Genomic DNA, 12,230 nt, shown 5'->3' with positions numbered 1-12,230 from the left:
TAGCGTAAGGATAATTATCGCCAGCCAACTCTGAATTTTATCACGGCGATAGCGTGCTATCAACAACACTCATCTCCAAAGCAATGAAATTCAGAGCGCAAGCTGCCAATTTTGAGATTATCGCTGGATATATAGCAATAACCTCACAAGGTTTGATGATAGCTTGCTGATAGGGATAGACATACTTAGCCATGTTATCCACCTTACATAGGATATCATGGCTAAGTCAGAAAAAATACCAGAAGTTAAAAAGCAGTGTTAACCGCGGTTAGCACTGCTTTTTTTATCGCTAACAGGGTTAACAATATAGTTGATAATAGGAGAAATGTCGCTTAGTGACATTTCTCCTATTATTCTACTCTGGAATGCCCCCTTTGCATCTCATTAGAGATGCAAGGGGAAGCGTAGAGTAAAAGGGTGCTAACATGCAAATTTGCGTGTTAGCACCCTGTTGCTGATAGGGCGCTAGTTTTATCTCTGCTTTTTTGGCTTTTAAAGCCAAAAAAAGATATAAAGCCCTTGTTAATACGCCCCATGGCGCTCTGCTGCTACCTCCCTCAACTTTTTTGTAAATCTTCCCCCCAGTGTCAAATAGCAAGTATAATAAATGGACAAACTGCTGGGATTTCATATATGCACTAAGAAGGATCTGTCGGGAAGTTATCTTGGTTCTTCATGACTGGTGGGTATTTAGAGCACTGCTTTAGCCTGTACATCACTGTGATTTAGGTTAATAAAAATGTCATGACTCAGTCACACTCATCTGCATTGGACTGGGACAGGGCATGTATAAAGGCTTGAAACCCTGGCCCATGACATGAGACAATATTACTTTAACATGGATTGCAATTTTATTTCTTGAAAAAAATGATAAAATCCATGATTAGAAATGAAATGTAGCAAACAGATGTCGAAGTAGTTCAGAAACTGCAGGTAACCACTCGTAGCTGGAGATGAAAGTGCAGTATAAACGAGTTCTCTGGCCAGTGCAGTGAGGAGGATTGTGTCGGGAGTGAGCACACGCTGTGTCCATGGTCCAGTGACATCCATTCACTCAGAGGCACCTTGTCCATTAGCCACCCTAGTGGTGAGTTTCAGGTTTTCTGGACTTATCTTGTTCAAAGCTCTTTTTTCTTGATTTCGTAGAATGACAAATACTATGAAGAAACTTATGAAGGCTGCTACTTCAAAGACTAACTGAAGCCCCATATACCTATGAGGATAAAAAGATAAAACATATGATTAAAAGTTATCTTGGTGAGAAAAACTAACAAGTTCTTGAAAATCCAGGAGCTTTAGCAGTTTATAAATGAAGGTGCTTCTCCAGTGTTTGTGCGCGTAATTAGTGAAATGAGACTTAGAATGACTCAAGCTTTGGATGAGAGACCAAATTGATGAAAAAATGGGTGAGTGACAGAGCATTGATATAAGAATGAACTCATGGGTGAAGGGATGAACAGGTGAACGCATGAGTTTGTGGATGGACAAGTGAGTGAGTTCATGGTTGGGTGCAGACAAGTTCCAGCCTCCTTGAAGGGTGAGGCCTTGGACAGCAGTAGTGCTAGTGTTGTAAGACGCAGTGACAGATTTAGTCTGGCCCATTGACTCTTGACAATGGGGTATCAGGCTCTTTACAGGAACACTGATTACTTTTCTAGTATGTGTTTTTTGTATAGTCCTCATTGCACAATAAACAGTTTAATGAAGGGCACATGTGTTATGAAGTCATAGGGAAAGGAAAGCCCCACACATAGTCAAATGCTGACAGAAAAGCAGTCAATGCGGTCATGAGCAGGGGATAGGTAATCCACACAATTTGAATAAAAAGGTAGAGGAAAAGGATAAGGTGTAACACTGAGAGACATGCTGTAATTATACTCTGTAATACTATACACAAAGTAGTATGCTATGCCCAAAGACACATCACTTCATATCAAAAGGTTTTAGCAATTACATACAGTACTTTTACAATAATGTATGAAACAAAAAGTGATCTGACTATTATCACCCATTTAACACAAGGCATCCAGTGAATGGGACTGGAAAATAAAGACTGGGATTCCCCTCTACGAGTACTTCAATGCAATTGCAGCAAGCATTAGCAAAGCCAATATGACTAACTTTTAGACTTTGGCTGTATTTTTGATTTTACTGTAAGAGTTGCAGTTGGACAGGAGCCAAAACGTTGAATTACACTGCAGCATGTGAACTGAAAACATGTTCATCTGTGTGACTGTCATAGAATTAGAAACGGTAGGTGATCTGAGACGAAATAATCCTCCTCTTCCAAAACCATATTTGTCACAAGTCGCCCCAATAGTATGTGTTTTATTAGACAGGTCTGCCTCAGAACTGTCTTGATATGTACATTTCTGAAACACTGTCCGATAAAGGCATGTTTATTTCACTGTCAATTCTACACATACAAAATCCATCATTCAATCTCAACAGTAACATGCAAAATAAAAGAAACATTTTAAACAAATTATCATTTTATTCCATTGTATGTCTCTCTTTATACATCACTGCAGAGCTTTGGTACACGTGTTTTCCTTCTGTCTGCATTTTTGCGTGTATGTTCAGAAGTTAGTCTGGGATTATCAGCGTGTAGTTGTGTGCTGGTTAGTTTACAAAGAGCTTTTATTGTAAATGTTCATCTCTGCATGAGTGAAAGGTATGGGGCTCATGTCCTCACTGTTCTAGCTCTTCCTAGCCATCCTCGGCTCCCTTGTTTACAACTCGGCCTAGTTTTTTTTAACGTTCTACTTCCACTGGTGGGTGGGTGTTTGTGCACACCTGTGGTCTCAGTTTCCACAAGGGATGAGGAGGGCCACATATTGGGAAGGAAGCAGGTATTTAAGCTGTATATACTCAGCAGCCTGCAAGGTGCTCATCTGGATGCCTGCCTTTTACAGATGAGATTGAGGGTCAGATGTATAAATATCTGGCTGCAAATAACAACTAGTAAATACTTTTAGGAACTCCCCTATATATCAAAAGATCGAATCTTAAAACTCCAAATCCTGGTGGCTCTCAATCCATCCAAACTCATGATTATGAATGGGGTAGGTTAAAAATTACAACTTACTACAATTAGAGAATATCGCAGGAATGGTGACCTGCGGTTTGTGAATGCTTTTAAATAAACCCAGAGTGGTGTGGAGTGCAAAAAAACGATGGATTTAGGCCCAGATCTTTGTACTGGGGTGAATGTATGACATTGTTCTACATTCTGTCCATCAACTGTGTTTTTTGCTTTTAAATAAAGGCAACTTTTTTTTAGATGCAGCCTAATTTAATTTCCTGTGCACCATTGCAAACTCTTCAACAAACTTGTTTTTTACATTTATATAGTAAAGGGGTTTCAAGGGAACTTGATCACTTTCAAACAGAGGTTTTGTAGTGCGTTGCTTGTCACCCTAGGGTTTCTCCAGGCGCTGGGCGGTTACGATAGCCTTTTGCAAATGCAATACCACCACCTTTGAGGTGTCAGTAAAATATCAAAGACTTGTGATTGGATTTCTGTCACAAAACATTGATACCTTAGATAACAATTCAGTATTTGGAGGAGTTGCCTACATCACACCCCTTCCAGATACCAAAACCGTATCCAGTCCCAATCCCATTTTAGGAGTCAGAAAACTTTGCCGACTCCTAAAAGGGAATCAGTACATAAGAAAACACATTTGAATGCCAATTTAGAGTGTTTGCAACTGATAAAATATTTATTACGTTTGGACCGTACATTGATGATGTTAAAGTGGAGAGGTGTAGTGTAGCGGCCAGGTCAGCTAACTTCGGAGCACAGGGCTCACAGTTCGATCCCTGGCTGTGTTGGCAGATCAGCTCAGCACCATGTGACTCTGGACAATAGCTCACTTAATTTCCACAACGGCCCCCAGCGCCTTGAGACTTGTAAGGGTGAGTAGTTTGCGCTTTACAAATACTGTTTTTTAGATTTAAAGCAGTTTCTCTTTGGTTCAGAAATTAATATGGATCATTGCCAGTGGCAATATGTGAGGGGGGCCCCTGCAAGATATGATGAAGGGGCCCCTCACATCAGTGGGGCTGAGTGTAATAGAGTTAGCAGTCTAGTAGTTGGGATGGGCGGAGTTAGGTGGGCAGAGGGGAAGAGGAGGGGACAGGACAGGAAAGGGGCAGTTAGTGTAGGGACAGGGAAGGCACTGGATGTACTGAATAAAGCTCCAGTTGTAACCTCACCAGTGTCTGTATTTACTAGTAGCACGATGCTACAGCTGGCGACGAGGATGGGATCTGCAAAACTGAAGCCTGCAGAACCCCATCAGAGCACCCTGTCCCCTGCAGCGTCGAAAAGAAGAATCCGCTGCTGTGTGGTGCTGCTAGGTGAAAGAGGAGACCAGCAGCAGGTGACCCTGCCCCCCCCGTGAGTGTGGGAGCCCAGAGGGAGCCGCTACCGCGAGCGCTGCAACGCTCGGGAGGAAGAAGCCTTTCGCGCCGAAAGCGCGAGTCCCGCCCGATGCGTGAGGTTTAGCACGCGATCGGCGCTGAAGAGCGGGAACCGAGGAAGTGAGTTGGGAGCCTACCCCAACCTCACCTGACACCTGCTGTGGCCGGAGAGTGGTGAATTCCAGCCTGGATCACCCCCACGAGAGTCTGCCATCAAGCGCTGCTGAGCGCGGTGAGCTGAATGCCCGCGGGAGTTCCGACGTTGAAAATCTCACGCCCGATGCGTGAGGTTTGGCATGCTGACGCCGAAGACCCTGCAAATTAAGGAGGGAGCCCACCCCAACCTCACTTGCCTGCAGCAGTGACCAGAGGGAGCTGAATCAGGAGGGTGCTGCCCCTGAAAACCATCGCCGGTGAGTCCTGTGTGTAGAAGAGGAGTTGAGTGCAGAGAGAGAAAGTAGTGCCTGCAGACAACCACGGCGGCCATCTTGGAGTCAGGCGACCATTGGGACAGCCTCCCTGTGCAAAGTGGAGGCGGCCATTTTGAAGTCAGGCAGCAAACAAAATATATAGAACAAAGGAAAACAAGCATTGGAAGCAGTGAAAAGAAGAAGAGAGAGAAAACAAGCATTGACAGTCGCAAGGAACAAACAAGCATTGCTAGCTGCAAGTGACAAAACTTGGAAACGCACGTCAGTCGCTGACGCAAGAGGCAGACGCAAGCGTCAAAGCTCAGTGCCACGATGTCTAACCCTCCCGCGCAGAAGGATGTCACGGGAGGCACCCACCTGCGCGCCCCGGAGCCATTGTCAGTCACAACAGGAAGCAGCATGGGACTAAAATGGCAAGAATGGCTCGAGGACTTCGAGGACTACATCGAGGGGTCCAAAATTGAACCAGACAAGGACAAGATCATAGCCCTTCGCAATCTAGGGGGGCGTGAAATAAGCAAGATTGTACGAGAGATTCCAGCCACAGATGGTGACACATATGATAAAGTGAGAACTGTTCTGAACAATCGTTTTCTGCATAAAAGAAACGTCGACTATGAGAGGCATAAATTCCACCAGCAGCGCCAAGGTAAAGAAGAACCACTGAGCTCCTTCATACATCGGCTGCGGAGGCAGTCCCTACATTGTGATTTTACCAACTTCTCGCCGGATGCAGCCATCAAATCTCAGATAATCACGGGGTGCCACTCAGAGTCCCTGAGACGGCGACTGCTGAGAAAGCCTCAAGAACTTGCAGACATCGAAGAAAACTCCCGACTGTACGACCAGGCCGAAGAGAATGCGGCGGAAATTGAAACAGGGCCGAGTACCAGCCGTGAGCACGCCAACCGCATCACTGAGAGACGGCAGGGACGTCAGGATCGGCGCGACAGTGGACGGCGTCACCCGCGAGACAGATCGAGGCGCTCCAAGTACTCACCCAGGCGACGCCCGGACTACAGAAGAAAGGAATCTGACAGGAGAGATCGCCGACCTGAACGCACGAGGCGATGTTTCAGGTGCGGGTACGACTATCCTCACATTGACTCCTGCCCTGCCATGGGCCAGCGGTGCCGGAAATGTGGACGGTCCAACCACTTTGAGGCCATGTGTGGGGATTACCACAAAGAAAAACGCAATGATGGCGGCAGACGGGAAGGATCGCAGCGGCCCTCACGTTCGGAGGCCAAACGTCATCACATCAGAGCAGTTCAGGAAGAACCTCCTGGATCTCCCACGTCCTCACATTCGAGTCATGACTCTCGGCGCTCCCGATGGGACCGTCGTTCCCCCTCAAGAGACTCAAGATCGTCCTCCTCCAGGCACTCATCCTACACCACCGAGTATGTCAACTTTGCTGACCACGATCAGTTCAAACGTTATCCACGCCTTAACATCAAAGTGGGAAATCATGCAGCTAAGTTCATGATGGACAGCGGGGCATCACTTAACTACATATCTGTTGCTGAACATGACCGTATGGACCCCAAACCACGTTTGCACTTCGCACCTGTCCGCGTCTACACCTGGATGGCAAAGAAACCTCTCCAATGTTTGGGCAAATTTGACACCACCCTAACATATGGCGACCTCTCCATCCCAGCAGTTATCCACGTGATCAAGGGTCCTGAAGCTGACTGTCTGCTGAGCCTCCCCACGGCGGAACGTCTTCAACTGGTGCACATCCTTTTCAACGTCCATGACATCTCGGACTGCGCCGGAAAGTTCCCTTCCCTCTTCCGAGGCCTGGGGAAGCTGAAGGGCCGTCAGATCCACCTGCATATCAACGAGAAAATCAAACCAGTGGCCCAACACCCGAGAAGAGTGCCGTTCCACTTGCAATCCGCTGTTGAGCGTGAACTGCAGGAGCTCTTAGACGCAGATATCATTGAGCGCACGGCGGGCCCCACCCCATGGGTGTCCCCGGTGGTGATTGTCCCCAAGAAAGGCTCACAGAACAATGTCCGTCTCTGCGTGGACATGCGCCTGCCAAACCAAGCAATTGAGCGGGAGCGGCACCCAGGCCCGCTCCTGAGCGACATGATCGCAGCCCTTAACGGGGCAACCGTGTTCTCGAAACTGGACCTGAACAAGGGCTACCATCAGCTCGAGCTTGACGACAGGTCCCGCCCCATCACGACCTTTGCCACTCACCTTGGTCTCTTCCGCTACAAACGCCTCAGCTTTGGTGTCTCCTCAGCCGCCGAGATCTTCCAGGAGGCCATACGTCTTGTCATCCACCACATCCCCAACGCGCTTAACTACAGCGACGACATCCTGGTCTACGGCTCAAACACGCAGGAACATGACACCGCCCTCGATCGTGTCTGCCTCGCTCTGATGGAGGCTGGGTTGACTCTCAACAAAGAGAAGTGTGAGTTTCATCAGTCAACCCTGAAGTTTTTCGGACACATCTTCTCTGCGAGTGGCATGAAACCGGACCCAGACAAAATCGCCACGCTCAACAACACCAAGAGTCCGGCAGATGTCAACGACTTGCGTTCATTTCTTGGGATGGCCAGCTACTGCGCCCGCTACATTCGTGACTACGCCACGGTGAGTCACCCTCTGAGGCTTCTCACGAAAGCTGGTGCACAATTTGTGTGGACTCCGGAGTGCGAGCGTGCCTTCAAGGACATCAAACACGCTGTGGAATCAGCCAAGTGCCTCTCCTACTTCAATCCGGGGAGAAAGACAGAGATCACTGTGGGCGCAAGCCCAGTGGGTTTAGGGGCCATCCTGGCACAGTACGACCATGAGTCGGATCAGAGACGAATCATTGCCTATGCCAGCAGGAGCTTGACAGACCCCGAGAAACGGTACTCCCAACCGGAAAAGGAGAGCCTGGCCGTTGTGTGGGCGTGCGAACATTTTCACATTTTCATTTATGGGAAACATTTCACGCTCATAACTGACCATCAAGCACTCGTCACGATTTATGGCAATCCCAAGTGCAAAATGCCTCCCAGGATTGAGAGATGGGGCTTGCGGCTGCAAGAGTACACATTCTCAATCATTCACAAACCGGGGAAGGATGAGAATCCGGCCGATTATATGTCTCGCCACCCCCGAGACTCATCAGAGACTGTGCCTTCCATTGCGGAGGAATACATTCATTTTGTGACCAACCATGCTCGTCCACCAGCCATCCCCATGCACGCCATTCGGGAAGCGACCAGCCACGACAGCACCTTACAAACAGTGATTGAGCGCACCCGAACCAACAGGTGGAGATATCACCCGCAGGAGGAAGAGGAAAGTCCTGCTGTCAGGAAAGAACTACAAGCCTTCCGGCATGTCTCCGACGAACTATCTGTAACCAGTGACGACCTCCTCCTCAGAGATCACAGACTAGTCATACCAACGACCCTGAGACAGGGAGTAATCGATTTGGCCCACGAAGGCCATCGAGGAGTCGTCTCCACCAAAAGAGCACTGAGAGAACGTGTCTGGTTCCCAGCTCTCGACCAGATGGTCGAGGACACCTTGAAAGACTGCCACCCATGTCAACTGACCAGCCACAGCAATCCACCTGCTCCTCTACAGATGACCCCGTTGCCTGATGGGGTATGGCAAGAAGTTGCCATGGACTTTTATGGCCCCCTGCAATCTGGGAAGTATGTCGTTGTCATCCTGGATGAATACTCCAGATTCCCAGTGGCCCAGTTCATATCATCAACCAATGCCACATGCACCCTCAAGGTACTTGAAGAGGTCTTCGCGACTTGGGGTGTCCCCAGGATCATCAAGACGGACAATGGGCCCCCATTCAACGGTCATGAGTTCAGCGACTTTGCGAAACACATGGACTTTCAACATCGCAAAGTCACGCCACTCTGGCCTCAGGCCAACGGCACTGTGGAAAGATTCATGTCCACCATCAAGAGGACATTCCAACAAGCCACCGCTGAAAGGAAAGATCTTCAGTCAGCCTTGAACGAGGTCCTTAGTGCCTATCGGACCACCCCCCACTCTACAACGGGCCAATGCCCTGCGACTCTCATGCTTGGGAGGACAATGAGAAATCGGATCCCCACATGGGACGGAGCCTTGAGAAAACCCCTGTCAGATCAACAACGCCGAGACATGGCCATAACGGATCGACACCGCAAGGACAAGATGAAGGAGTATGCGGACCGCAAGCGAAGGGCCCGGTCCCCCTCCCTGAACGAAGGTGACAGAGTTGTTGTCAAGCAGGAGCAACGTCAAAAGACTGATTGTCGCTTCAAAGATGAGCCACTAACGATTACCCAACAAAAGGGCACCATGGTGACGGCAGAATCCGAAACACGAAGAGTCACCCGCAACGCTTCTCATTTCAAGAAGTGTTCTCCTGAAACCCATGAAAATATACCTGTGGTCCCCACACTTGAAAACAGAGACAATCCTGAAACTGTCGCACCTGACACCGGACCCTCATCTGCCGAAGAGCCCTCATCTGAAGCTGGCGTGTCCACACCAGCGAGACCCCGCCGTCATGTGCGGCCTCCCAAGAGACTGATTGCAGAGATGGACTAATCTCTAGTTTTTTTCACTTGTTGCTTTATTAAGAAAGGGGGAGATGTAATAGAGTTAGCAGTCTAGTAGTTGGGATGGGCGGAGTTAGGTGGGCAGAGGGGAAGAGGAGGGGACAGGACAGGAAAGGGGCAGTTAGTGTAGGGACAGGGAAGGCACTGGATGTACTGAATAAAGCTCCAGTTGTAACCTCACCAGTGTCTGTATTTACTGGTAGCACGATGCTACACTGAGTACCCCCTCTAGTATTGGGAGGCCTGGCCCTCCCACCCCGCAGGGGCTGCGGGCCTTTGTTAGGCCCCTGAGTCTTGCATAGTATTCCTGCCTGTGCCTCCAGTTTCTGAGGCAAATTATTATGAAGGCCAGAGTCATGTCCACGTAATTACCGATGGCTGACGCTCGCCACACAATCCACCTTCAGCTGCAAAATTTACAGATTTCCACAAAAAAAAGTCAAACTAAAACGTTCCTAAAAAAACTTAAGTAACCATGCTGCATCGCAATGCCAGCCACTTTGCAAAAGTTAGCTGGTCACATTTCACGTGATGATTCTTGGTTAGGGTATCAAAATGAAGTAAAGATGTGAAAATGTTGCCCAGGCAGAATGAACATCACCGATTAACTGAGTGTGGATAGGCAACTGTTTGGAGCATAGAGATATTATTGGCATAGAACTTGCTCCATAATTTCCTGCAGCATAATTTGACTTTCCATTACCACATAATTCCAGTGAACCTGACAAAGGACCGTTATGTATAGATGTCTACAGGAAAGAGATCTTTTACTCTCACTGTACTATGGGTGTTTATTTCCCATTTTTGCGGTCTCACTACAAACAGTTTGTCATGTACAGCATAGTATACACTACTCTTTCCAGCCAATCCTTTCTCAAGATTAAATGGCTTTCAATCTCAGTGACCTTGCTATTATTAGTGACTTTCCTCTCTTTCTCTGTTTGATTTGCCGAGAGAAGCTTTGAGGTTTCACTATCGGTAGATGTGCATAGTCACACAGGCCTATAGGGCATTCAAGCAGCTTTCTGCCAGGTCAGTGTGAGCGCCATTCTGTGTTTTTGAGGTCGAGCCTAAACAGCACTTGCACTGTAGGTGTCTGTTGTATCTACTTTGTGGAGTCTGACTCCTCCTTTGCTTAGGATTGGCCTTTGTATGTGTCCTTAACACCTTCGCTGCGGCGGCTATTCCGCCGCAGCGCTAAGGGGGCAGGGGCTGCGCGGCGCTCACACGCTGGTGACAGAACCGCTCCGTCACCAGCCTCGGGGGAGCTGTGCTGATGACGAAGCGGTTCCGTCATGGCCCCGCCCGCTCAATAGAACGCACCGTGCAGGCGCGAAATCAGAGCTGCGCAGGCGCGTCGGGCGGGCCATGACGGAACCGTGGCTGATGACGGAGCGGTTCCGTCATCAGCGTCGAAGGAGTTAAAAAATGGTAGCTTGCAAATGGCTAACATGTGCTGCATGCCCCACTTTTTCTCTCACGTTACCACCCATGGAGTATTGGCTGGGGGACGATCAGCGATACGCACACAGTCCTGTTCCCCTGCCTTTCCATGTCCAGCACTATGCATGTCTTCGGCATTCCTTTGCTCTCATGCAGCGTGCACTGCAGCGTGCACTTTACAGTGCCCCTGTGCACAAGCAGGGACCGACTAGAGTGCTCCTGTATCAGTACGCACTCTACGGTCTCCCGGGGCACAAGCAGGCATCCATCCCAGCGCATCTCTGTTCTTGAAATCCTGTGTGCCTAGGGGTTTTCCCAAAGTTGCTCGAGCAGTCCCTTTTACAAATGATTACATGATTCGTGTTGACGATAGGCCCTTCCGACAGGGCAAAAAAGTCCTTCTTCTGTTGTTATTCTTTCTACCTATAGTGGGAGGGCAGTGTAGTGACCCAGAGTCACAGTCAGCAGTCTAGTGTTTTGTATGCCAGCACACTGAACACCCACCCACCACTGATGTCACCGGTCAGGTGACACAGCTCTAATAAAAGGGGCTCTGGGCCAGTCGTACCATGTAGCCCACTGTGTCTGCGTCAGTCCTTTCCAGCATGAGGGCCCAGGGCCCTCAACATTACATTGGCGATGAGGAGGGCGGACGCTAGCCACGTGTGCCGCAGATAAAAGAAAAACCCCGGAAAGAAGAAGGGAAGTGCCCATGTGCAGGACACCCCTCCGGGGAAGCGGCGCCGGCCGCCGAGAGGCCCGAGGGGCGTGTGCCGTGCCCCGGGCCTAGGCATCCAGGAGGAGGTGACTGGGAGCCCACTCCGCACCCAGCGTGAGTTTTTTTGCACGAGGGGAAAGTGCAGCGGACCGACCAGAGCCCACCTGTGCCGGCCGCAACTGAGCGCCACGTGGAGGCACGGCAAGAAGTGCCCGGGAGTGAGCGGACCGACCGGAGCCCTCCCGCGTCGGCCGCAAGTGAGGCCCCACCGCGTGGTGACTGAAGTGGAGCCCACCCGCGGATCAAGAGTGGCCCGTTGGCCGAAGGTAGGCCCATGCCGTGACCAGCACCGAAAGCGGAGCCCACCCGCAACGGTCACAACAGTGCAAATGGCGGCTGCCTGCTAGCGCCGCCCGAGAACACAAAGCGGTGCCCACCCGCATGAACGTTGCGCCCCGCCGAGCGGCCAACTATAAACTGTACATGAAAGCAGGACCTGCGGAGCCCACCCGCGGCCTGCCTGCAGCTACCCCTGACCCCTGCCGCGCAGCGTGTGACTAAAGCTGCTGCGGCTGTGGGGTAAGTGAGCTCGGACGCTGCGAGAGGCGGGAGGGGCCGCGC

The 12,230-nt window shown here is 49.8% G+C and overlaps 1 protein-coding gene across 1 annotated transcript in view; it reads right to left on the bottom strand.

The window, feature by feature from the left end:
- Nucleotides 1–844: 844 nt before the first annotated feature.
- LOC144773529 (solute carrier organic anion transporter family member 2B1-like) overlaps nt 845–12,230 on the bottom strand; it is a 442,157-nt gene continuing 430,771 nt past the window's right edge. The window contains exon 15 of the mRNA XM_078658590.1: nt 845–1,213. Within this exon, the coding sequence (XP_078514716.1) occupies nt 1,051–1,213 (163 nt within the window). The 3' untranslated portion in view covers nt 845–1,050. The remainder of the gene's footprint in view (nt 1,214–12,230) is intronic.

This window comes from Lissotriton helveticus, chromosome 8 (genome assembly GCF_964261635.1).
Source record: "Lissotriton helveticus chromosome 8, aLisHel1.1, whole genome shotgun sequence".
Lineage (NCBI taxonomy): Eukaryota > Metazoa > Chordata > Amphibia > Caudata > Salamandridae > Lissotriton > Lissotriton helveticus.
This window is presented reverse-complemented; position numbering and strand designations above follow the sequence as displayed.